A 26,927-nucleotide genomic window follows, 5' to 3' on the forward strand; every position below is an offset into this window, starting at 1 on the left:
ATATTCATGTGCTAATCTGAGGGTCAAGCTGCTACCGCCAGAGTCCCTCTGCCGTGGACACTGGGACACCGCCAGAGTCCCTCTGCCGTGGACACTGGGACACCGCCAGAGTCCCTCTGCCGTGGACAGTGGGACACCGCCAGAGTCCCTCTGCCGTGGACACTGGGACACCGCCAGAGTCCCTCTGCCGTGGACAGTGGGACACCGCCAGAGTCCCTCTGCCGTGGACAGTGGGACACCGCCAGAGTCCCTCTGCCGTGGACACTGGGACACCGCCAGAGTCCCTCTGCCGTGGACACTGGGACACCGCCAGAGTCCCTCTGCCGTGGACAGTGGGACACCCCCAGAGTCCCTCTGCCGTGGACACTGGGACACCGCCAGAGTCCCTCTGCCGTGGACACTGGGACACCGCCAGAGTCCCTCTGCCGTGGACACTGGGACACCGCCAGAGTCCCTCTGCCGTGGACAGTGGGACCCCGCCAGAGTCCCTCTGCCGTGGACACTGGGACACCGCCAGAGTCCCTCTGCCGTGGACAGTGGGACCCCGCCAGAGTCCCTCTGCCGTGGACACTGGGACACCGCCAGAGACCCTCTGCCGTGGACACTGGGACACCGCCAGAGTCCCTCTGCCGTGGACACTGGGACACCGCCAGAGTCCCTCTGCCGTGGACACTGGGACACCGCCAGAGTCCCTCTGCCGTGGACAGTGGGACACCCCCAGAGTCCCTCTGCCGTGGACACTGGGACCCCGCCAGAGTCCCTCTGCCGTGGACAGTGGGACACCCCCAGAGTCCCTCTGCCGTGGACAGTGGGACACCCCCAGAGTCCCTCTGCCGTGGACAGTGGGACACCCCCAGAGTCCCTCTGCCGTGGACACTGGGACCCCGCCAGAGTCCCTCTGCCGTGGACAGTGGGACACCCCCAGAGTCCCTCTGCCGTGGACACTGGGACACCCCCAGAGTCCCTCTGCCGTGGACACTGGGACACCGCCAGAGTCCCTCTGCCGTGGACACTGGGACACCGCCAGAGTCCCTCTGCCGTGGACACTGGGACACCCCCAGAGTCCCTCTGCCGTGGACACTGGGACACCGCCAGAGTCCCTCTGCCGTGGACACTGGGACACCGCCAGAGTCCCTCTGCCGTGGACACTGGGACACCGCCAGAGTCCCTCTGCCGTGGACACTGGGACACCCCCAGAGTCCCTCTGCCGTGGACACTGGGACACCCCCAGAGTCCCTCTGCCGTGGACACTGGGACACCGCCAGAGTCCCTCTGCCGTGGACACTGGGACACCGCCAGAGTCCCTCTGCCGTGGACACTGGGACACCGCCAGAGTCCCTCTGCCGTGGACAGTGGGACACCCCCAGAGTCCCTCTGCCGTGGACACTGGGACACCCCCAGAGTCCCTCTGCCGTGGACACTGGGACACCGCCAGAGTCCCTCTGCCGTGGACACTGGGACACCGCCAGAGTCCCTCTGCCGTGGACACTGGGACACCGCCAGAGTCCCTCTGCCGTGGACACTGGGACACCCCCAGAGTCCCTCTGCCGTGGACAGTGGGACACCGCCAGAGTCCCTCTGCCGTGGACACTGGGACACCCCCAGAGTCCCTCTGCCGTGGACACTGGGACACCCCCAGAGTCCCTCTGCCGTGGACAGTGGGACCCCGCCAGAGTCCCGTGGACAGTGGGACCCCGCCAGAGTCCCTCTGCCGTGGACAGTGGGACACCCCCAGAGTCCCGTGGACAGTGGGACCCCGCCAGAGTCCCTCTGCCGTGGACAGTGGGACACCCCCAGAGTCCCGTGGACAGTGGGACCCCGCCAGAGTCCCTCTGCCGTGGACAGTGGGACACCCCCAGAGTCCCGTGGACACTGGGACACCGCCAGAGTCCCTCTGCCGTGGACACTGGGACACCCCCAGAGTCCCTCTGCCGTGGACACTGGGACACCGCCAGAGTCCCTCTGCCGTGGACAGTGGGACCCCGCCAGAGTCCCGTGGACAGTGGGACCCCGCCAGAGTCCCTCTGCCGTGGACCCTGGTCCAGCATGGGAGCACCTGGATGTCTGCAGGCGGTCAGAATGTCAGCACGGCGGGCCTTCCTACCGTTCGCGCTGTGCTTCGGGCTGCTGGACAGTTTCAGCAGGCAGCACTCGGAGCTCTTGATGCTGCAGTCCATCCCGGTTACCGCAGACAGCTGATCCTGATACTCCAGCGCCGCTTTCTCAAACCTAAACACACACACACACACTTGGTAAAGGGTTAAAGAGGACGGACTGAGTTGGTTTTTCCGTGTACTCACCGTCCCTCAGCCTGCAGGGCAACGGACGACAACCAGGCCAGACTCCTCCCAGAGGTGAGGACGCTCCAGGCCGCCAGGCCCTGGATGGCCTCGGGACAGCGCAGCTCGCACAGAGCCTCCACCAGCAGCGCCAGGGGAACCTCCAGCTCCGGAGCCTTGGGAGGAAACAGACGCATGACGTGTAAACCCAGAGGAGAAACCTCCTCCGGTCTGCCGAGCGCTGCTTTCACTGACCTGGGAGCTGCTGTTCCTAAACTCGGTCAGCAGGTCAAAGCCGTGGCGGACGGTCACTGCCGGCTGGCCAGACAGAAGCCCCACCCTCATCAGCGCCAGCCGGATCCGGGTCAGCCAGTCTTGGCATGTCTGGCGGTTGGTGTAGAAGAAGGTCTTGATGGCCTGGACAGGGACAAGAAGAAGCGGTTTACGGGCCAGCGATCCGGCTGGGGATGTCAGGGCCCGGCTGGAGCACACACACCTTGGGCGGAGCGGTGAGAGCGTTGGCGCAGCCCTCGTAGGCGTTGTACATGAGCTTCTCCAGGTTCTCCAGGTACTGCAGAAGCAGAGTGAGGCGGAGCTGGTTGGAGTGGTGACCATCTCCGTCGCTTCCTGTTCCAGCCCAGGCTCCCAGGTCCTGGTCGGGGTTCAGGCTGTGTGCTGCCAGGCTCCGGATCATCCCTGGATCACAGAACAAAGAAAGCAACATCACACAGGGGGAACGTCATGACCCCGAGGTCACGGTGCCCATCTCACGGTAACCGAAGCTCCTTCACCTTCGATGGTCTGGAAGGTGTCCTGAGCCCGGCCCAGAGGCGTGCGGAGTTTGGACAACACGGTGAACTGCGCCGCCTCCCAGACCGCCCACTGCCACAGAACCGCCTCGGTCTTCACCAGCGGGCGCGGCACCACGTCCACCTTGGTGCCGTCGGCGGCGCCGCGTCCGTCCCGCTTCTCCAGCCGCTGGCAGCTGTGGTACAGACGCTCCAGCCAGGGGTCCTTCCTGTGGATGCAGAGGCGTGAGGATGACGAGGACAACCGTCGCTCAGGTTCTGACCAGATGGATTTCAGAGACGCGTACCCGCCGCGGTGCAGGACTCCATACAGGATGAAGCTGATCAGGTCGCTGAAGTCCTGGGGGTGGAAGGTGCTGCTGGGCGCGCGGCTCATGTGCTGCCGGATGGCCAGAGATATCTCCCTGATCTCCGAGTGGCTGTGGTTACTAGGACAGGAGCAGAGCAGGCGGATCAGCACGCCGGCTCCGGGACTGGGAATAAGGCTGCTCTGGGATGGGAACCAGAATAAGGCTGCTCTCTGGGACTGGGAACCAGAATAAGGCTGCTCTGGGATGGGAACCAGAATAAGGCTGCTCTCTGGGACTGGGAACCAGAATAAGGCTGCTCTCTGGGACTGGGAACCAGAATAAGGCTGCTCTCTGGGACTGGGAACCAGAATAAGGCTGCTCTCTGGGACTGGGAACCAGAATAAGGCTGCTCTCTGGGACTGGGAACCAGAATAAGGCTGCTCTCTGGGACTGGGAACCAGAATAAGGCTGCTCTCTGGGACTGGGAACCAGAATAAGGCTGCTCTCTGGGACTGGGAACCAGAATAAGGCTGCTCTGGGACTGGGAACCAGAATAAGGCTGCTCTGGGAATGGGAACCAGAATAAGGCTGCTCTGGGAATGGGAACCAGAATAAGGCTGCTCTCTGGGACTGGGAACCAGAATAAGGCTGCTCTGGGAATGGGAACCAGAATAAGGCTCCTCTGGGACTGGGAACCAGAATAAGGCTCCTCTGGGACTGGGAACCAGAATAAGGCTGCTCTCTGGGACTGGGAACCAGAATAAGGCTGCTCTCTGGGAATGGGAACCAGAATAAGGCTGCTCTCTGGGAATGGGAACCAGAATAAGGCTCCTCTGGGACTGGGAACCAGAATAAGGCTGCTCTCTGGGAATGGGAACCAGAATAAGGCTGCTCTGGGAATGGGAACCAGAATAAGGCTGCTCTCTGGGACTGGGAACCAGAATAAGGCTGCTCTGGGAATGGGAACCAGAATAAGGCTGCTCTGGGAATGGGAACCAGAATAAGGCTCCTCTGGGACTGGGAACCAGAATAAGGCTCCTCTGGGACTGGGAACCAGAATAAGGCTCCTCTGGGACTGGGAACCAGAATAAGGCTCCTCTGGGACTGGGAACCAGAATAAGGCTCCTCTGGGACTGGGAACCAGAGTAAGGCTCCTCTGGGAATGGGAACCAGAATAAGGCTGCTCTCTGGGAATGGGAACCAGAATAAGGCTCCTCTGGGAATGGGAACCAGAATAAGGCTCCTCTGGGAATGGGAACCAGAATAAGGCTCCTCTGGGAATGGGAACCAGAATAAGGCTCCTCTGGGAATGGGAACCAGAATAAGGCTCCTCTGGGAATGGGAACCAGAATAAGGCTGCTCTGGGAATGGGAACCAGAATAAGGCTGCTCTGGGACTGGGAACCAGAATAAGGCTCCTCTGGGAATGGGAACCAGAATAAGGCTCCTCTGGGAATGGGAACCAGAATAAGGCTCCTCTGGGAATGGGAACCAGAATAAGGCTGCTCTGGGAATGGGAACCAGAATAAGGCTCCTCTGGGAATGGGAACCAGAATAAGGCTCCTCTGGGAATGGGAACCAGAATAAGGCTCCTCTGGGACTGGGAACCAGAATAAGGCTCCTCTGGGAATGGGAACCAGAATAAGGCTCCTCTGGGAATGGGAACCAGAATAAGGCTCCTCTGGGAATGGGAACCAGAATAAGGCTCCTCTGGGAATGGGAACCAGAATAAGGCTCCTCTGGGAATGGGAACCAGAATAAGGCTCCTCTGGGAATGGGAACACGAATAAGGCTCCTCTGGGAATGGGAACACGAATAAGGCTGCTCTGGGAATGGGAACACGAATAAGGCTGCTCTGGGACTGGGAACCAGAATAAGGCTGCTCTGGGACTGGGAACCAGAATAAGGCTGCTCTGGGACTGGGAACCAGAATAAGGCTGCTCTGGGACTGGGAACCAGAATAAGGCTCCTCTCGGACTGGGAACCAGAATAAGGCTCCTCTGGGACTGGGAACCAGAATAAGGCTCCTCTGGGAATGGGAACCAGAATAAGGCTCCTCTGGGAATGGGAACCAGAATAAGGCTGCTCTCTGGGAATGGGAACCAGAATAAGGCTGCTCTCTGGGAATGGGAACCAGAATAAGGCTCCTCTGGGACTGGGAACCAGAATAAGGCTGCTCTCTGGGACTGGGAACCAGAATAAGGCTGCTCTGGGAATGGGAACCAGAATAAGGCTCCTCTGGGACTGGGAACCAGAATAAGGCTGCTCTGGGACTGGGAACCAGAATAAGGCTCCTCTGGGACTGAGAACCAGAATAAGGCTCCTCTGGGAATGGGAACCAGAATAAGGCTGCTCTCTGGGACTGGGAACCAGAATAAGGCTCCTCTGGGAATGGGAACCAGAATAAGGCTCCTCTGGGAATGGGAACCAGAATAAGGCTCCTCTGGGAATGGGAACCAGAATAAGGCTCCTCTGGGAATGGGAACCAGAATAAGGCTGCTCTGGGAATGGGAACCAGAATAAGGCTGCTCTGGGAATGGGAACCAGAATAAGGCTGCTCTGGGAATGGGAACCAGAATAAGGCTCCTCTGGGACTGGGAACCAGAATAAGGCTGCTCTCTGGGACTGGGAACCAGAATAAAGCATCACAAAAGATATGAGGACAAGCAGCATCTAGAAGGGCTGCAGAGTTTTATCCCCACATCTGAACAAACCCCACCAGTTCTTCACACTGGTTTCCAGTGAGTCACAAAGCAGATGTTCCAGCCTGATGCTGGTCAGGAAAGCCAGAATCCAGCTGTGATCCGTGTTTCCATTTCTTCTTGCCGTGAGGTAAAGCACACCGTGCCTGGTGGGACAGGGGGTCTTACCTCAAAGCCACGTCCAGGGGGATGGTTCTCAGCAGCTTGGCATAGGCCTGCCTCACCCGCACGGCCGAGTGGACCAGCTGGACTCTGCACACGTCCACACACCTGCAAGGAGACACATGCATACTGAGCTGTAGCAGACCAGCAGCAGCTCCAGCCAGGACTGCAGGTAGAAGTGTTCACCTCTGCAGCAGCGGGGTGGACAGGGACGGAGAGAGGACCTGCAGGCTGTGGCAGGTCTGCAGACAGACGCTCTGGTCCTCATGCAGAGCTGCTCCCAGCAGACGGGGGAGAAAAGCCGGTTAGAAAGCTGTACATGAGCAAACGCAAGGCACCACATGAACAGAGCGCTCACCATTATCCAGCAGGCCCCGGCAGAACCTGCTGAAGGAGGGGAGAGAGAAAAGGGGGCTGTAGGTGTCAGACTTCATCATCAGCAAAGAGATTTCCTGAGCCCAGGTCAGCAGGAGCTTCCTGAACACAAAGAGTTAAAGGATTACGGTCTGTCACAGTACGTCATAACACACACTTCACTCTGTGTGTGTGTGTGTGTGTGTGTGTGTGTGTGTGTGTGGACACACCTGGCCTCAGGGTACAGGTGCTCCTTTGACAACAGACCTCCCAGCAGGCTGAGCAGTGTGCTGAAATGCTTCTTTGTTGCCGTGGTAACGGTGCTGATAACAGCGCCGTCGAACAGAGAGGGGGACGATGACGACAAGCTGGATGAGATGAAATGATCGTGTCTGCAAAAAGAAAGGAGTTTATGACACAAGCCTTCTGTTTACTCATTCAGTCTCTGGCAACACGAGGATCTCCATCATCATCATCATCATCATCATCATCGTCGTTTTTCCCAGTGCTATAAGACGGTTATGACAAAACCAGGATGCGACTTCCTGCCGAGGGCGGTGGACACAGCTGGACGCCGTCCATGTTGTCATGAAGACAGACGCGGGTTAGTTTGTGTCTCCAAACCCAAAATACTTCAGTCTGTCTGTCTCTGTAGAGACTATGGAGTCTTCATGTTGCTGGAAAATCCATGTGGATTAAACAGACTTCGTCCATCCATCCATCTTTCCCTCCATCCATCCATTGTCCCATCTATCCATCTTTTCATCCACCCATCCATCTTTTGGATGGATGGGTGGATGAAAAAGCCTTATTCCAGACGATCTGAAAACATCCCAGTTGAAGGGGTGAGAGGTCTTTTACAGACGCTGGTCATCCTGAAAGCCCCTTTCCAGTGGTGGGAACTGGAAGGAGACACTGGACTGACTGGTGAAAAGCCTTAATAACCAGACTTTCAGCCAAAGTTCACCAGGAATGACTTGAATCCTCTGGTATGTAAAAGAACCCATGCTGCGACGTGTGTGTGTACATTACCTGGTGCAGTGTGAATACAGGGAGTAGAGAACGGCATACTGGATGGCCGGGTAGTAGACAGCCAGCTCAGCGTGGACCAGCATCAGATTGTGACTGAGGAGAGCGAAGACCGTTGGAGACAGCGCCCACATCTGGATGAAACACATCAGCATCACATCGTGACATAAAGGCAGACGCTGGTTTCAGGGCAGACAAAGGTTTTTCCACGTGGGACGTGCCGTCCTGCTGCCTTCAGCTTGTCTGGCTTACATCAGGAGAGTTAGTCACAGACATAATCAATATTAGAACCGATAACCTTCGACTTTACCAGCCGAGTTAGCCAAACGGACGCTACCTGAGCTGATGAGGATTCCTTTAGAGCCCAGGTGTCAGACTGCAGTCCTCCAGGACTGGTTTTCTGCAGGTTTTACCTGTCTCCATGCTGCCGGATCCATTTGCTTTGCATCAGCTGTGGAGGGAATCAACCCAAACCAGACGGATACCGGCCCACATGGACTGGAGTCTGACACCCAGGAACCCATATGACTGGGGGAGTGGGATTCGATCCGCCGACCTTCCAGTCGCACCACCACCCGACCACTGCCACCCAGCAACAACTCACGCTTCCAGTCATAAACCTTCTGAGGCTTCACGTCTTTCTGAGGATGAACTCCTGACACATTTACCTGTTGAACCATCTGGTTGTTTGTTTTTAACTTGTACTGGTTTGTAGTGGGCACAGCAGAACCTACTGGAGCCAGATGCACTGGTCTGCTGTCTCCTGGTTTCCACTCCCAGTAGCCTGCTTTTCTTCTACCAGCATGTGAGCCTCTGGGCTTCCTACTGGAGAACTTCCAGACTGACGGTCACACACAGCTCTCTGTGGGAACATTAAACACCCTGTGGTGGTTTATTCTGGGATCGGGGGGGCAGGATAACCAGGACTTGTGTTAAAGGGTTTAACTCCACATCGTCATGAAGACTGACATCATGCGTTCCTTCAGAGCTACATCTTCCCTCAGACTTCCTGACAATCTGACTCCGTGTGGAGGCGCCACCTCCTCCTGACCACCTGAGCTCTCCAGACCGCCTCCAGCTAAAACCTCTCAACAGCTCAGAAAGCAGGCAGGAGAACAGAGCGCCTCACCCCAATCAGCGAGTTCTTGGTGTTTCCGATGGTGGTGAGGGTGCTGAGGTTGAAGAGCACGATGAACTGGGCCTTCTCCAGCGGCAGCTTGATGGAAGCAAAAGCAGGGTGCTGGATGTTGGAGCAGGAGTTGGCAGGAGTCTGGTTGGTCGCAGCGCCGCCCAGGCTCTCCGTTAGGCCCGACAGAGCGCACGCCATCTCGCCCAGGACCATCTTATAGGCTGCCTCCAGCGTGGGGATGTTTTTGAGGCTCAGCAGGGCCTGATATACGCTGTGCACGGCTGACATCACCTGTAGGAGCACACAGGAATGGTTTAGGAAACATTATTTATGAAAACAACGTATACACATGTTTTTCTGTTCCTGATGTCAAACAGAAAGCCGACCTTGCAGTTTGCTTCGTATGCTAGCAGGCAGCTTCTGGCTTAGTTAGTCTCTGTCCTGTTAAACGCAGCTCTCACCCCACATTCACCCCAAAGTTACTTTCAGATCAACTTCCAACAGAAATGTCTCCTTTAGCCTGAAAACAAACGTTAACCTGCAACAGGTCGGTGGAGCTCAGAAATGTGTTTTATTAGAGGTGGAAAAATCCAATCGCAAAATCAGAAATCTGGATTTTTTGCTTCATGATTTTAAAATCTTTTTTCAAATAAAAATAATCCATTATGAAATTTTAGTCATTTTTATTGTTTTTATTGATCTTTTTGTCTTCTTGGGTGTTATAGCAGCAGAATGATGGTCTAGTTACTGTGTTGTTTTTTCCTCATTGAAATCAAGATAAAATGAATCGTCTGAATGAAACAAATCCTGAAGCTGAATTTGCATATAAAGTAAAAGGTTATATGTGCTGATGTATGGAATCAAAGCCATAAATACCGACACACAAACCGTACGCAACTTTTCTACCTCCTGGATTTCACAGGAACTTCCGAGACAACCTGTTTTTAGTAGTGTGTTGTTGTAAACATGGAAATGGAAATAAACATTCTGTATTAAAATGAGCACACCAGGAGAGTGTCGTAACGTTTTAAAGAGTGCTCTTAAAGCTACAGTAGGTAATCCTGCTCAGAGACATGTTCCTCTGGGTGAAGCGGTTCCTTGTCCTGATAGTAGTCTATACATTCTGTAATCATGAACAATAAGAAATATAGTTAGACCCCTCAGTTTACTGTAAATCTGTAAAAACTCTGACCAATCCAAAAGTTCCGACCCAAACGGAGTTGTTCATTTCTTATATTTCGTAGCTTCTTCTTCCGGCTCCCCTCCTCCCCCTCCAGCAGCGCATACCTGATAGCCACACCCTGCATATAAACAGCGTTAGGATGAAAATACAAAGTAGTGAAGAAGAAACTCGGAAGGCAAACATGGCTGAGAAAATGCAGGAAGGATTTCCCGACCCGGCTCGGTTTATTTGCCTCCTCCTGCTAAACAGCCGAGAAAGAGAAAATCATTGGTGGAAAAAGCTGCGAATAAAAAAGCCTCGGATCATGCAAGGAGCAGAACCAGAGGGGGAGGAGCCAAGACAGGAGGAGGAGCCAAGACAATGGGAGGGGCCAAGACTGGGGGATGAGCCCACATAAGGGGAGGGGGCAAGACTGAGGGAGGAGCCAAGACCGGGGAGGAGCCAAGGTAGGAGGAGGGGCCAAGACTGAGGGAGGGGCCAATATCGTGGGAGGAGCCAAGGTAGGAGGAGGGGCCAAGGCAGGGAGACTCTGGGAGCTTATGTGCAGGCTGTGATGGGAACAGTGTTTGGAGTGGGACTGAGCCCCGGCGGGGATTCGAACCTGTGCTGACTGCTTGGAGGAGGTGTGGTCAGAGTGTGAGCGGTTGTTACTCCTCCAGGTTAACTAAGCTCCTCCCTGAAGTGCCGCGCACACAGACAGACCCCAACGGCGGTTTCATGTCTACTGAGCATGTTAATAATCCCAAACAGGAAGTGGATGGCGCGCGTGTGTGTGAGGTAACAGAGACGTCTCTGTGATTGGACCAAACTGATGTCCAGAATCAGACAGGATGACTCTGTGCAGTATGCAGAAGTGTTCCTGTCAGTCTTTAAGGTCGTCACCTCTTCATCTGGATGGAGGCGGAGCTTCAGCAGCTGGGAGGCTGGCGCCAACAACTTGTCCACAAAGGACACGGGCAGCTTTGTGTTGACCTGGTCCACAATCTGAAAGACAAAAACAACCTGAACTAAATCTTCCAGAGAGGACTGAACAGCCAGGACGTCCTGTTGAGGACGTCGGCGGCATGCAGACTGCTGGTTTACAGGAATGGTTGCAACATTTAGGAGGTAGAAGACGTGGCGTGGGACATGAAGACCATCGTACCAGAGTGAGAAGACTGAGCACTGCCAGATTGTAATCCGAGCCGCAGCCCTGGCAGCAGTCCAGCTGGTCCAGGCCATAGGCAAGGACCGCTTCCATCAGTGGACCAGAGGGCTCCATGCTGGCCAGTAACACCCCCACACACTCGTTTCCCGCCGTCAGGACGGCCTCAGAGAACTGCACTTGCTTGGCCGCCGTCACACAGGCCAGAACTCGGTTTAAAACCTTCAGAAGACAGAACGGGACATGCACGTTGAAACAACAGCTGGTTTCCACCTCACAGAACAAGCAGGAGCTCCTTACATCAGTGACGTAGACTTCAGTGATGGGCGGCCCTCTCAGAGGGCTAAACCGCTCTCCGATGCTGCGGACGACGGTGCTGAAGACCCTCAGCAGAGCTGCCAGCTTGGGCAGCGACACGGAGGGAGGGGGGATGTCTTCATCCAGCGTCTCACCTGACACCACATGGCTCAGGTCCTACAACACAGTCAACACACCGACGTGAGGTGTGTGTGGAATCACCGGTTTACAACAGCTGGAGAAAGATCTGGAGAAGGTTCCAGATTTATTCTGGTAAACATGCAGAACCAGCTGCATGACGCGGGCGGGAACAAGACGATTGGTCACCTCTGCGTAGGCCTCCATATCTTCCAAAAACTGACCCAGCAGGGTGGTGGAGAAGGTCAGGTCTGCCACCCAGAACTGCTCCAGACTCTGTAACCAGCCTGACCAGAGAGACAGAGAGAGAGAGAGAGAGAGAGAGAGAGAGTCATGTGGCTCCTACACAACCGCAGGATGCAGCTCGCCTACAGCAGACTCAACGCGTCGCCTCCGTTTCACTCTTTGATTCGCTGAGAAGACTTTCCCACCAGTTCAGCAGAAATCTGACGGTTCTCCAACTTTCTCTGCATCGTTTCATGTTTGTCAAAGAAGAAAAGACAGAAAGCAGGTTTATGTGTTAACGCAGACTCCAACCGACCTGAAACCTGTTGGGTGAGGGACTGCTTCTGTGTGTGGTCAATGTGCCAGCCCACCAGGATGTCCACCGTGTCCTGTGGAGAAACCACGGAGAACCACCTGAGGTAAGCAGGATGTTCTCCTTAGCTGGGAAAAGGTGGCGGCTGACACACTCACCCTGAAGTTGGTGCTGAAAACGTGGGGGTAGCAGCGAGCCACCTGCAGGATACACTTCACACTCTGGCAGAGGAGCTCAGGCGTGTCCACGTTCTCCAGGATGGACTGCAGGTTGCTCATCACCAGCTGCAACACAGCAAATCACACTCACCATCAGGAACGCTGGTGTCACGCTCCAGGAGAGCCAAGCCTGAAGCGGGACTCTCTCACCAGCGGTTCCACCATTTGTGCTGCCGATGTAACACCAACAGACTGGACGCTGAGAGGATTAGCTGTCAAAGCATGATGTATTCTGGTATTTCAGTGGTACTTTTACAGCAGCTTTGTCATGTTTTTCTGTGTAAATAATCAGTCTTGTTTCAAAGTGTAGAAATATTTGGGGGATGTTTTTTGTTTTTACCCTACTTCAACTTCTTTGCAATTATTGTTGCTTTTCCCAAAAGTTTGCATTAATAGATTTTATTGGTAATAATTTAGTAAATAGTGGAAGGAAATGTCCCTGAGCTCAACTAGGGCCGGCAAAGACCTGCAGAGATGTGTGGACGATGGACGGGAGGTGAAAGACACCTCAATCGCAGTAAGTAACACACTGGATATTTCCTTTCCGTACCCACCTCCTCTCCTCACCCTGCGCCCCACCCCCCTGGCGGGCAGCCAGGTTTCACCATCTCGTCCTACGGTAATGGGCAGCCAGGTTTGACCATCTCATCCTACGGTAATGGGCAGCCAGGTTTGACCATCTCATCCTACGGTAATGGGCAGCCAGGTTTGACCATCTCATCCTACGGTAATGGGCAGCCAGGTTTGACCATCTCATCCTACGGTAATGGGCAGCCAGGTTTGACCATCTCGTCCTACGGTAATGGGCAGCCAGGTTTGACCATCTCGTCCTACGGTAATGGGCAGCCAGGTTTGACCATCTCGTCCTACGGTAATGGGCAGCCAGGTTTGACCATCTCGTCCTACGGTAATGGGCAGCCAGGTTTCACCATCTCGTCCTACGGTAATGGGCAGCCCGGTTTGACCATCTCATCCTACGGTAATGGGCAGCCAGGTTTCACCATCTCGTCCTACGGTAATGGGCAGCCAGGTTTGACCATCTCGTCCTACGGTAATGGGCAGCCAGGTTTGACCATCTCGTCCTACGGTAATGGGCAGCCAGGTTTGACCCTCTCATCCTACGGTAATGGGCAGCCAGGTTTGACCATCTCGTCCTACGGTAATGGGCAGCCAGGTTTGACCATCTCGTCCTACGGTAATGGGCAGCCCGGTTTGACCATCTCGTCCTACGGTAATGGGCAGCCAGGTTTCACCATCTCGTCCTACGGTAATGGGCAGCCAGGTTTGACCATCTCATCCTACGGTAATGGGCAGCCAGGTTTGACCATCTCGTCCTACGGTAATGGGCAGCCAGGTTTGACCATCTCGTCCTACGGTAATGGGCAGCCAGGTTTGACCATCTCATCCTACGGTAATGGGCAGCCAGGTTTGACCATCTCGTCCTACGGTAATGGGCAGCCAGGTTTGACCATCTCATCCTACGGTAATGGGCAGCCAGGTTTGACCATCTCGTCCTACGGTAATGGGCAGCCAGGTTTGACCCTCTCGTCCTACGGTAATGGGCAGCCAGGTTTGACCATCTCATCCTACGGTAATGGGCAGCCAGGTTTGACCATCTCATCCTACGGTAATGGGCAGCCAGGTTTCACCATCTCATCCTACGGTAATGGGCAGCCAGGTTTGACCATCTCGTCCTACGGTAATGGGCAGCCAGGTTTGACCCTCTCGTCCTACGGTAATGGGCAGCCAGGTTTGACCATCTCATCCTACGGTAATGGGCAGCCAGGTTTGACCCTCTCGTCCTACGGTAATGGGCAGCCAGGTTTGACCATCTCATCCTACGGTAATGGGCAGCCAGGTTTGACCATCTCGTCCTACGGTAATGGGCAGCCAGGTTTGACCCTCTCATCCTACGGTAATGGGCAGCCAGGTTTGACCATCTCATCCTACGGTAATGGGCAGCCAGGTTTCACCATCTCATCCTACGGTAATGGGCAGCCAGGTTTGACCCTCTCGTCCTACGGTAATGGGCAGCCAGGTTTCACCATCTCATCCTACGGTAATGGGCAGCCAGGTTTGACCATCTCATCCTACGGTAATGGGCAGCCAGGTTTCACCATCTCATCCTACGGTAATGGGCAGCCAGGTTTGACCATCTCATCCTACGGTAATGGGCAGCCAGGTTTCACCATCTCATCCTACGGTAATGGGCAGCCAGGTTTGACCCTCTCATCCTACGGTAATGGGCAGCCAGGTTTGACCATCTCATCCTACGGTAATGGGCAGCCAGGTTTGACCCTCTCGTCCTACGGTAATGGGCAGCCAGGTTTGACCATCTCGTCCTACGGTAATGGGCAGCCAGGTTTGACCCTCTCGTCCTACGGTAATGGGCAGCCAGGTTTGACCATCTCGTCCTACGGTAATGGGCAGCCAGGTTTGACCCTCTCGTCCTACGGTAATGGGCAGCCAGGTTTGACCCTAGCTACCCCTTGGTTTGATTCACTTTAAGGTTGGTCCAGAGGTTGCTGCTTGGTTCACAGACGTGAAAAGATAAGGGTAGTTCCACCTGGAGGTTTTTGCTCATTGACCTCCTGATCTGTTCTCACAGACTTGTATTCCAGATGTTTATGAATGTTTCAGTTAAAGCAAATACTTTGACATCTATGTTAAGTGTTTTAATTCCTGCCTCCTCCACAGGTCTGCAGGTAGCCGACAGGAAAATACTGACATGTTTTTGTCTGGATGGGTTTTGATTTTGACACTTCAAAATGCATGAAGTGAGATAGAGCTACAGGTCTTAGCAATGTTACTGGCAAGACTTTTAAATTAGACATTCATTCTTTCTTTCTTTTAGTCCACAGTTACACTGTCCTGTTGTTGCAGTCTTGTTGTTTTCCATTAAATTTGTTTCTTAACCATGTGATTTCCTTAAGGCTTTATTTCATATTTAGGGTAAATCGTACGTTTTCACACAAATATCGTGAGTTTTGCATTTCCCTCAAGAAACAGATATTTAAATCTTATCTAATCTCATGACATATCTTGATATTTTGACGATGGGCTAGCTAAGCTGGAGGAATTAGGCAGGGGTCTTACTGACCACAGCAGGTAAGACCATAGTTCAACACTGACAGATTTACCACCTTGCAGCGTGGAAGCTGTTTGAGAAGACCCAAAAAAAAGCCTAGTTTCCATTTGAAATCTCAATTTTTCTTTATGTCCAGCTCAGCTGCTGATTCAGAGAAACCCAATAAAAAAACCTCATTTTGTTTTACTTCACCATCATTACATAATGTTTGAAGCATTTACATCACATAATAAAGACAAGCATGTAGCAGAATATAACCAGAAGTTACATTTGTCTGGAAAAACTGTGAAACATTTTTTGGAGAAAGAACATTTTCTGACACATTGAGGAAAAAAGATCAAGGTATCCTGTCATAATGACACTATCTCAAAGCTTTAGGAGAGCTTTGAGTTACCTGCATGATGTGCGAGAAGGCCTTCCTCTCGCCTGCAGCCTCCAAAGCGCGCTGCGCTGCCACCAGGTACAGCAGTTTCACTTCATCACGACCACTTGAATTAAACTTGAGAAAAAGCCACTTGAAGATGCGTTCAGCCTCGTAGCTGAGCACCGTGCAGAGGAGCCCCAAGCATGCTGCCGCCTCCTGACGCAGCTCCCACAGCAGCTTACTGCTGCACGCGGTGACAAGGACACAAGGCAACATCTCAGACTACATGTGACAGGAGATACTGTTTGTATAAAATAAGTAAAATAGTAAAAGAAAAAAAATCCTTGTTAAGGTTCCCATTAGGCCAGAGAGACAGCAGGAAATTCTTCCTTCATGAAAACTACTGAAGCACTTTAGCTTCAATAAAAGTTCAATAAAGTTGTGCACAGGCAACAATAAACATGTATAAAATAAGCCATGGAGTTTCCCCCAGGCTCCATCTCGGTGTCCCTGGAGTTCAACATGTTCATGCTGACACTTGCTGAAACCGTGAGAAGTCTAAACTATGTTGCTATGCTTATGCTGAAGATGCAGAGCGCTACATGAGCATCTGACAAGGAGGCCAGAGGCCAGTCTGAACACTACTCACATGATAGAGGTAAAGACTGGATGTGCTCTAATTTTCTTTAGTAGGATGAATACAAAATTAAAGACTGAATAAAAGTCAGCGTCAAACAATGATGTTAAAGACCAACAACCGAGCCAGAGAGTCCTGGACCCGCATTTCATTTCACATTAAGATGGTTGCTGAGTGGACAAAAGAACTGATGTCAGCAGGATTTCTACACTAAACCAGCAGTTTCCAAACTTTTCAGTCCCCAGATAACATACATGGATGTTTGCATCGCGACTACTGAGCGATTCATGTACAATGTATCAGATATTTCCTGCTCAAAAGGCTGGAAAAGTGTCTGCATCTTCATAAGGAGGCGCAGAACGTGGTTGTTGGGTGGATTGGGTTGACCAGTGTAACATTTACATGCTGAAGCCCAGCGTCTATCATGGAGAAAACCTTTCTGTTGTTGTTTGTGTTACAAACTGAAGTGTTTGTGGAACAGCTTCATCTCTGCATTAGTGGCTAAGTTTAACAAGACATACATGTATTTGATAAATATCTGGCAACCCCCTGAAATGATCTTGCAACCTGTTCCTGGTGGTGTTGAACCCCCTGTTGGGGAACTGGACCAGACTTCTGTCTGTCTTTTAATAATTCCTTCAGTTTGTTTTAGTCCTTGAGCTTTCTACAGACTTTCTAATGCTTCTTCTGTAATGAGACGTTCTCCTTCAACCCACAGCATCCTCTTACCTCTCATTCAAAATATCATTCAAGGTGCTGAGGATGGTGTCCAGCTGTTTGACCAGGGTCTGTTGGAGAGAAGACGGTTTTGGTCAGCCAGCGATAGGTCACTGGTATACATCATCACTAAACCGTAAGAAATGCAGCTTAATGCAGCGTGCACAAAAACATCGGTCCTCCATGGCCGCTGTCCTGCAGGATTTCCATGTATCCCTGCTCCAACACACCTGGCATCCATTTAATGGACCCAACAGCCGATGAAGTTCTGCACAGTGATTAATTAGTTTGACGCAGGTGTGTTGGAGCAGTGATACATGGAAAACCAGCACGATTGTGGCCCTCGAGGAGCGGAGCCAGACACTCCTGTCCTTAACCATCAGGCAAGACGAAGAGAGAACTGTTTCTATGCGGTTAAGTAGAGGTGCGATGAGGGAGCAGGAAAACAAAGACGTCTGGACTGACCACTTTGCTCTCGCCGTGGCCGATGAATTCCTTCAGTTGTTTCAGGGTGGCCAGCCTTCGGTCGCGGTCATCCTCCCTGGAGACTCGACGAAGGAGGTTGGCCAGTCGGGACTCCTCCGAGTGCCCCATCCCTCTGTCTGCAACAACACACAAACATTTGCTTCATAAAAACAGTTGTTCTCAGTTTACAACACAATCCTCCACAAGTGAATGAGAGATGTCACGGCTTTTTCCTCACTGCTTACCCTGTGATTTCCTCATTTCCTTTGAAGCTAAAGCACGGTTTCCATGCTGAAAAGTTGTCAAATCCGCCGTCACGTCATTGGGCCTCAACTCTTGCCCCAGCGACTTCCAACCAAATGTATTATCACTGACACCTTGACCAGCTTCATATCGGCCTGCAGAGCATCGACACAGCAGATTTAGTCAAAATGTCTCTCTGGCTTTTATCGGTTTGCCACCGTAAAACCATCCCTGCTTCTTCACATAACTCTGCTTCATAAAAACTGAAAAAACCACAAACTCATTTCATTCCTGATGGTAATAAATCATCATCGAGGGCTCCTGATTGGATATTATCGTCAGTTTAAGCTCTCTCAAGGCTGTATTATTAACCTCCTGGACGGGATAAAACTGCCTGAAAAAAGTCCTGAGATCACCTAAAGCAGTGGTTCCCAAACTTTTTCTGCAGGGCCCCCTTTTCATCAACGACAATAATGTGGAGCCCCCCCACCCGTCACATGGGTGAAATGCCTCCTTAGTTTTAGTGGCTGTATTGTAGGTATCTATAATTAAAACCGTGTCAGTACTATTATCATTCTTCTGCGTAAGTATAAAACATTTTAAACCAGGAATCTCTGCAAACGACTTCAGGTGAGTGAAGTTTACTACGAGGCGATGCTGCTTTAGTAAAACAACTTTTCTATATATGATAGTTTATTTCTAAAGTAACCAGCCGGCTTTTCTTTGTGTTCAGGATGAAATGTACCTGAGTGGTGCTGTAACTTGTTTGGCTTCATACCTCATTATATTAGATGATAATATTTTGGTACATGCAAAAGAATGCATTCTCATTATTACCCACCATTGATGATTATTATTATTATTATTACTGATCAAGCAGGGACAGATATGTTCCATCATAGTTTGTTCTCTCTTTTTTTTTTTTTTTTACTACTTAAAGTCTCTCTTGTTGATTTATCATCATTTCCTAAGAGTACTTTTACAAATTCATCCAGTGTAAAAACTCGCCCCCCCCCTTGAATAAAGACCCCATCAGAGAGCTCACCGTCCTCCTGATGTGCATCTGCAGCAGCGTAGGCATCACTTTGCACAGCTGGCTGTTCAGGACACCGGGAGGGCAATACGTCATACAGCGGTCCAGAAGAAGGTTCCCTGGACTTCAGCTCGTCCTGGCTGGATGATACACTGTCAACTCTGAATACATCGATAAAAAACAAACGTTTTACTTTATTGTTCCATAAAAATACAACACAAGGTCATCACGGCTGTCATTAATCCATCTGAAGGGAGGAAGACTCGGATTATTCAGGACCTTCCTCAGCATGTGACCTATGAGAAGCAGAAGAATCTGGCTGAACAGTTAAACACATCACAGTTCCCCGTGCAGTGTGGCTTTTAGTGAACGAAACTGAAAGGTATGAGAGGTACTACAGTCATCCTTCTGCAGAACAAGGAGGAAATCCAGGTACTTTTACCTGAGTCAGCACATTTCTGTTGGAAGGAAAACTATCTTTCTTTTCTATTCCTGAATAATTTGTTGGGGTTTTTTTTACCCACCAAAGAAGCCAGTTTACCGTTAGTGGAACGACCTACCAGTTCCAGCAGCTGGACATCCACTCAGAACTGGAGTATATTAAAAACAAATAATTCATCTACAGGATTTAGTATTTAACAAGGATAATACAGTGACATGGGGGTAATGAAGAGATTTTTCATTTTAGTCCCAACTGTCTGGAAGGAGGCGAAACTTCAAGGATAAATGTCAACGTAATGAATCTATAAAGTCTTTGTGTTTAATTAAGAAATTCCACAGTGAATATGAAAATAAAAAATGTGAACAAATAAATGATAAAATATGTTGCAGTAATACGTCAGATCTGTTTACTTTTTTCTTGACTGGGAAATATTAATCTGAACTGGATAATCATCCACCTAATTAATAAATTTACAACTAAAATGTATCAGGATCATAGACTGTATATAAAAGATGGGCGGAGCCTCCGTGACGTCCCCCGTAGGTTTCTGAAGAGCTGAATTGAAGCTCGGTGGGCGGTTCCTACCATCACCATCTTGGCAGGGGCATGTGCGTCGTCTCGCCTGGAAAATACAAACATGGGCAAAGAGGTGGAGCTGAGAGGGGGGCTGTGAGCGTCATGGTGGATGATTGACATCTAGCGAACTCCGAGCTTTCTGTCGCTAAGAGCTAACTGAGCTAACCCGGAGATAACAGGAGCTAACCAGCTAACGGAGGTAAGCGGCTAAAGCTAAGTCACGTTGTTAATCAGCTAAAAACCGCGGTTGTTCTACGTTCTTCTGACTTGAAGCGGAAGATCGGGTACCTGTCAATCAAAAGGACACGCCCCTAAATATGCCGAACTTCAAGATTAAATTACTTTTAAACGGGCGAGTTAGAAAAAAATTCACTCCCCCCACAGTTGTCATGAAGGTAAACCTGACCCATTAAACCTAAAATGGATTTTTGTACCAGGCTGTAAACATGTTTATTCCTGCTGTAAACGTGTTTATTTCTGCTGTAAACATGATTATTTCTTCTGTAAACATGTTTATTTCTGCTGTGAAGTTGGTCTTTTTAACATGGGAGTCTATGGGGATTTGCTCTGTTTTGCAGCCCCTAGTGGATGAAGGGGGAACTGCAGTTTAATGGACTTCCGCATTGGCTTCAGTTTTAACCTCTGGAGGCTCCGTCCATCTTTCATATACAGTCAGTAATTAGAATATAATGTAACTAGTCTTAACCTTGATGAGTCTGAGCCCATTTTGACCCTCAAATCCTTGCAATTTTGCTCTGAAATGCCAAGTAAAAACCTTTATATTGATGCTTGCATCTTTTTCTCCTCCACATCATGTCACCTATACGATTTGATAATAAAGTAGGTTGAAGTGAAAATGAACACACTGGCCTCAGACGTAAAGACAAATCCCCAGATCCAAGTAGAATCAGCTGATCAAAACCTTTTTCTCTGACAAGTCAAAAAAATGACGAAACGCAACGCTGCCCATCCCATCCAACATCCCACTCGGGGTAAGGATGGGAATTCTAGGTGGTTTTAAAAATCATTTAGTCAGGCCTTTTAAATTGATTAGCCGTGACATCATCATGTCATCAATTAATAATCAAAAACTGTAAACATGTGGGAATGTTCTTTGTATAATGTGTTTGTTCCATAAACAACTGTTTTTCACTTTGTTCCATAACAATATCTTTTACTGTTCAGCGGGTAGAGGAGAAAGCAGGTGAAGGAGACGCAGGGAATGAACCTGGTCGGGCTGCGTTGACAGGGCAACAGCTATGCTAAACGGGTTCACTTTACCCAGCAGCAGGTGGCTTCAATGTCAGGGTTATGGGGTTAGGTTTAGGCAATAACAACATGATGTTAAGCCTGTGAAAACAGGTGTTTAGTCCTGCAGCTGCGATACAATAAATATTTCTGCACTGTCAAATTAAAACCATTATATCCAAGAAGTTTCTCGGCCTCAGGACGTTGCTGAGCAGTGATGGTTCCAGAAATGGGCGATAGATGTTGATGTGTTGTTAAACAAGTCTGGAATGTGGAGTTTTAAGGTCAGAAAATTACGTAATGAGTTTTTATTATTTGTATATTTTACTTTTAAGAGAAGCAGTCATTTTGAAATGTTTTTACACTGCTTCAACAGAAACTATTTCCAGCTCTCAGGTTATACATAAAACATCACATTTATAAGAATCCCGACCAAAACTGTGAGAAAAAGACTCAAAGTTAAAGGTTTGCTCTGAAAGGACCTTACATGAACCAAAGCTGGGCAATTTACTGAAACCGACATCAGAACTAACAATGGATCTGATCTTGCTCATCTAATTTGTTTAAGATGTTTGGAAATATTTCTCTCTCTTAAATAAAAGGAGAAATATTAACTATATGAATATTTATATTTAAACTCTGTGCATTTAACTTATTTCACCATATCTGCTCTTCAACCATAGAAATGTTCTCAAGGAAAAAAGTTAAGTTAGCAATGAAGCTAAAGCTAAAATGATACTGAAATAGTTGCTAATTAGTGGTAACGAGTTCACCTGATCAATTAATTGTGACACTGATTTGAGGTCACATCGCCTCACCTACATGAACCTATATATATTATATATATAGTGAATATTAAGCATCACTCTGGCTTTTAAATGGGAATTTGTTTTGTTTGGTTTTTTTTTTTACCCCCACCAGCAGATAACGTTCCTGACCCCAGAGATTCATGGGTGTAAACTTACCGTGCTGCCAAAGTCCAAAACAACAGTTTGCAGGAGAGGTATGTAGTTGAATTAGAAACATTTCTGTCCTGTTTCAGAGAGGACGACTTATAAAAACAATCTTCTGCTATATCAGAACTGCAGATAATGCAACACGCTTACAGAAAACTAAATCTGGACTTGAAAAAGGAGGAGTTTAAATATCTCGGGGTCTTGTTCACGAGTGAGGGAAGGATGGACCGCGAGAACGACAGACGGATCGGTGCGGCGTCTGCAGTAATGCGGACTCTGCGCCGGTCTGTCGTGGTGAAGAAGGAGCTGAGCCAGAAGCCAAAGCTCTCCATTTACCAGTCGATCTACGTTCCTACCCTCACCTATGGTCATGAGCTGTGGGTCGTGACTAAAAGAAGGAGATCTCGTATACAGGCGGCTGAAATGGGTTTCCTCCGCAGGGTGGCCGGGCTCTCCCTTAGAGATAGGGTGAGGAGCTCGGTCATCCAGGAGGAGATCAGAGTAGAGCCGCTGCTCCTCCGCATCGAGAGGAACCAGTTGAGGTGGCTCGGGCATCTGGTCAGGATGCCTCCTGGACCTCCCTGGTGAGGTGTTCCAGGCACGTCCCTCTGGGAGGAGACCCCGGGGAAGACCCAGGACACGCTGGAGGGATTATATCTCTCGGATGGCCTGGGAATGCCTCGGGATCCTCCCGCAGAGTTGGCAAATGTGGCTGGGGAGAGGGAAGTCTGGGCTTCCCTGCTTTGGCTGCTGCTCCCGCGACCCGACCCCGGATAAGCGGCATGAAGATGGATGAACTTGAAAAATGTCAGTGGTCACATGATCAGACTAAATATCAGAATATAAAACAAAACAAAAGACCAAATGTCAGCAGATTTCCAATCATGTGCCATTCTGAACGGTATGTTCTGATGTAAATAAGCCTTCGAGGATTAGCACAATATTAATCGCTGATATTAAAAAGTGAAGTTAGCGCTGCAGCTCACACGTTCAGCTGTTTCTGTGAAAGTGGAATTCCCTTCTTGCTGATGTCTGAGCGACCGTTACAAAACTACTTCAATTTTGGCTTAAATTAGTGCTGAACTGCAACCATGGTTACAGATGCTGCTAATGATTGTTTTAGTAAGACTTGTGATTTGTAAAGATGTTATTCTTAGCCTGTGATATTTAGACTATATTGTTCCTGTTTTTATATTGTCTTGTTGTATTTGTATCTTGTTTTACTTTTCATCATCAGTGTTATGTAATTTTTTGTCTCCAGTTTGTATTTACAGCTGCCTGTTAACTCGAGGGACCGCAGCGGCAACTGAGCTCCCCGCTAGCTCAATCTCTGTCAAATAAAGAAAAAAGTGAGGTATTTAAAGTAGCCTGTAAACATGGAAGATCCAGCCAGAGGGTCAGCCTGGTGAGACAGGCACAGACACAGGACAAATCACTCAAAGTGTCTTGTCCAGCATTTAGGCAAGCAGAATGATCGTCTGGATGCTGTGTTCTGCTGAGCAAATTTCCTTTGCTAAGGGAAGCTTTATAGATAAAATGATCCCCTTGACTTTCTGAATTTTTATTTTATTTCTCTATTTATTTTGCGTTATGGTTTGCATTGTGGAGTTTGTACTGCTGGACCGGAGGGGAGAGAAGAGAGACAGAAAGAGAAAGAAGAGAAAACACCTAATAGGGAAACAGATAAAGAGAGGGGGGGGACCTAAACAAAAAAACCTACCTACCTACCTACCTACATCTATCTATCTATCTATCTATCTATATGTATACACATACATATATATGTGTATATATACACATACACACATTATATATATATATATATATATATATATATATATATATATATATATATATTATATATACACACAACTTTAGATTCATAGTAACTAAACTATGCATCTAAAAAATTAAATATAAATGAGAAACGAAAGAGAAATGACAACCACTAGAATATGAACATTTAAGCTTCACTCCTGTGTTATAAATTCATAACCCATGAGGAAATATCAACAGTTCCAGTCTGAAGGAGCCTGCAGGGAAACTCACAGACCAAAACATGCATGTTGTTTGTTAATATTCCTTCCTTGTTTCCTTGACGAGTATTTATGACACTACAGTGAAATGAAGACAAACATATAGAGTTGTTTCTCACATTGAGACGAGCCATGTTGGGTTAAGGCTCTAAAAGGTTTTTAATCATTCAATGTCAGATAGAAAATAATATTTCTACACAAACTGCTGCTAACACTGAACTTTTCTGACTCTGGGAGGTTAATGGTTAATGCCAACAGCCTGAAGCCTCCTGCGCGAATCTGGAGGCTTTTATCAGCTCAAAGGGTGAATAATACTCCTGCATATCTCTACATGAAGGTTTTAAAGCCTTCCGGAAGTCACGTTACAGCAAGGTGGCGTGTTAGCATCGATAGCCAGGCTATGCTAACAGGCTAACCTCACGCCCTCAGCTTGCGCTGCTTTCTAACAGCTGTTTTCACTGAAAAATAACTTATTCTGGTTCTCTCTGGGTCAGACAAAACATATTCCTCATAATGTCAGATAGCTGAGGCCAGACAGCAGCTCCAGACCCATCTGAGCAGCGTTAGCGCCAGGCTAACCCGAGCTAACCCCGCAGTGGAGCACCAACCTGAGCCGCCAGTCGTTCCAGTGTGGCCGCAGTTTGTGGGCGCCGCTGAGCCGAGACCCCGTGGCTTTACGGCTCATTCCCCTGTGGAGCGCTGCATGACCCGCAGGCGGTGGTAACCGGGACTCTGCTGACGGTTCGCCGTTATATTTTATCTCAGAAACAGTTTAGCAACTCGTCGTTACAGCTAGCTTACGTCTTCTTCTGCTTTCGATTCTTCGTTGTCGGCTTCTTCTTCTACCGTTTTCTGGCAGTTGACAACCATCTTTGTGGCGCACTACCGCCACCTAACAGCAATACTGCGTTATAATCTCACATTAGACCTTCTGACCTTTTGCACTAATGCCACTTTAGCAGGGCCAGATTAAAAGTGTACAGATCCCTGGGCCCAGAGTGTTCCATGGGCCCCCTTCCCCACCGCAACATTTTGAACATCGTGAATGATACACTGTGAAACGGCAGTTGGCTGAGTTGGCTGCAGTAAAACAATTCATTAAAGGCACAGCATGGCATTCAAGCAAAGGTCAGGGGAAGAAAAATGTACCGGTAATATATCATTAGTTGACAGTTTATTTCTCACATGGCTATGCACAAACAACATAAACCTGCACAAACAAAACAAAAACAAACATTACTGCACCACCATGCTTGAAAAGAAGCAAGGAGAAGAAAAACCCCGATGATAACTGCCCCTTTTATATACCATAACACACCAATCGATGGTCTGTCGATCTCTTGATACTTAATAAAAACTGTAATTATTGGTCTTCAGTTCGCAGATGGATTATTAAACTCTTTTAATATTCTTAAAGCTGGGGTAGGTAATGTTGGGGAGCTAGCAAGAGGTGAAAGTTGCGCCCTGTCTTGGTTCCTCATCAAACACCATGCGTTTCACGTCAAGGTTTCTCTGCTCCACCCTGTGAGAGCCACAGTCCAGCAGCATCTCAGTGTATTCCTGCTTCAACGCACCTGAATGAAACAAAAAGGATCCAACAGCCAACAAAGTTCTGCAATATCTTTGCACCTTTAAAACCTGCTTTTACCACTGCTGAACTTACTATTTGCAATACTGAACATGCTTTAACCCGTGTAAATGTGCTTTTAGCACTTTTAAACCTTCTTTAACTACTGCTAAAACTACTTTTACCACTGCTGAACATGCTTTTACCACAACGAAACCTGCTAACCAGTGTAAACCTTGCTTTTTACCACTTTAAAACCTGCTTTTACCAATGCTGAACATGGCTTAACCAGGTTAAATGCGGCTTTTACCACTTTAAAACCTGCTTTTACCAATGCTGAACATGGCTTAACCAGGTTAAATGCGGCTTTTACCACTTTAAAACCTGCTTTTACCAATGCTCATTAAAGTGACTCAGGTGTGTTGGAGCAGGGACACGCTACTGCACTGTGTCTCTGGCAGAGCTGAATGAAGCGGATATGCTTTGTAGGGTTATTGACTGCGTTTGCCTTCCAGGCACCAGCCTTATTGCCAACATGGTGGTGAAAGCTGCAACATTTTGTTCGGCATTGGCAAAGAAAAGCGGCAGAGGGGCAACTCCAAACAGTAACGTTGAGCTGAGGTTCAGTTTGCTCTCCAGTGACCTCTGATCGGGTGTTAAAAGCTCTAATGCTAACCATACAGGACGCACAGAGGGAGAACATAGAAATGAGATGTGCAGGAAAGTCCACACCAGTCATATATCCTAGCTATCCTAGCTAGCTGAGCCGTGGCATTGTAAACCAAGTCTGACACAAGCACAGGATTTATGTCATAATCCTGACGGGAATTTTATTACAAATGGAAGCAACTGAGCTGTTGACAGGTGGAGGTGCTTTAAAAAGAAGAAAAAAACATCTAAAATAGTCTCGTTAGACACGATTAAATACAGAATGTTTTGTTCCAGACGAAGATCCGAACCTGCAGATGTCTGAAGTGTTGCTTGAAGAGTAAAACATCCGTCCATACATTCCTACAGCCGCTGTTCTGTCGGTTTGGCATCCCTCGTTGGAACACACACACACACACACACACACACACACACACACACACACACACACACACACACACACACACACACACACACACACACACAGTTCCAGGTTTACCTGTCGGTTTAGGTAAAGCTTTACTTCCAGTAAAGCCTAACTCAGGCTGTTGCACTAACCCTGACCCCAAAAACACATTACAGAAGACTTTAACGTGAGTAAACTCACTCACGTTCTGGTCCTGATGGAGGTTTTCC

At 49.3% G+C, this 26,927-nt stretch overlaps 1 protein-coding gene across 1 annotated transcript in view; it reads right to left on the bottom strand.

The window, feature by feature from the left end:
- Positions 1-24,789, bottom strand: part of smg1 (SMG1 nonsense mediated mRNA decay associated PI3K related kinase) — an 86,787-nt gene extending 61,998 nt beyond the window's left edge. Inside the window, exons 1-24 of the mRNA XM_079253394.1 lie at positions 24,685-24,789; positions 18,831-18,979; positions 17,788-17,940; positions 17,543-17,679; positions 17,090-17,148; positions 15,754-15,967; positions 12,212-12,337; positions 12,057-12,129; positions 11,705-11,802; positions 11,381-11,554; positions 11,081-11,302; positions 10,819-10,920; positions 8,754-9,044; positions 7,628-7,758; positions 6,826-6,987; positions 6,600-6,718; positions 6,428-6,515; positions 6,248-6,349; positions 3,376-3,516; positions 3,071-3,297; positions 2,776-2,975; positions 2,535-2,696; positions 2,301-2,455; positions 2,105-2,229 (exon numbers count right to left, since the gene is read on the bottom strand). Coding sequence (XP_079109520.1) covers positions 2,105-2,229; positions 2,301-2,455; positions 2,535-2,696; positions 2,776-2,975; positions 3,071-3,297; positions 3,376-3,516; positions 6,248-6,349; positions 6,428-6,515; positions 6,600-6,718; positions 6,826-6,987; positions 7,628-7,758; positions 8,754-9,044; positions 10,819-10,920; positions 11,081-11,302; positions 11,381-11,554; positions 11,705-11,802; positions 12,057-12,129; positions 12,212-12,337; positions 15,754-15,967; positions 17,090-17,148; positions 17,543-17,679; positions 17,788-17,940; positions 18,831-18,979; positions 24,685-24,761 — 3,487 coding nt within the window. The 5' untranslated portion in view covers positions 24,762-24,789. The remainder of the gene's footprint in view (positions 1-2,104; positions 2,230-2,300; positions 2,456-2,534; positions 2,697-2,775; positions 2,976-3,070; positions 3,298-3,375; positions 3,517-6,247; positions 6,350-6,427; positions 6,516-6,599; positions 6,719-6,825; positions 6,988-7,627; positions 7,759-8,753; positions 9,045-10,818; positions 10,921-11,080; positions 11,303-11,380; positions 11,555-11,704; positions 11,803-12,056; positions 12,130-12,211; positions 12,338-15,753; positions 15,968-17,089; positions 17,149-17,542; positions 17,680-17,787; positions 17,941-18,830; positions 18,980-24,684) is intronic.
- Positions 24,790-26,927: the final 2,138 nt, after the last annotated feature.

The sequence above is a fragment of the Telmatherina bonti genome, assembly GCF_933228915.1.
Source record: "Telmatherina bonti genome assembly, chromosome: 14".
NCBI lineage: Eukaryota > Metazoa > Chordata > Actinopteri > Atheriniformes > Telmatherinidae > Telmatherina > Telmatherina bonti.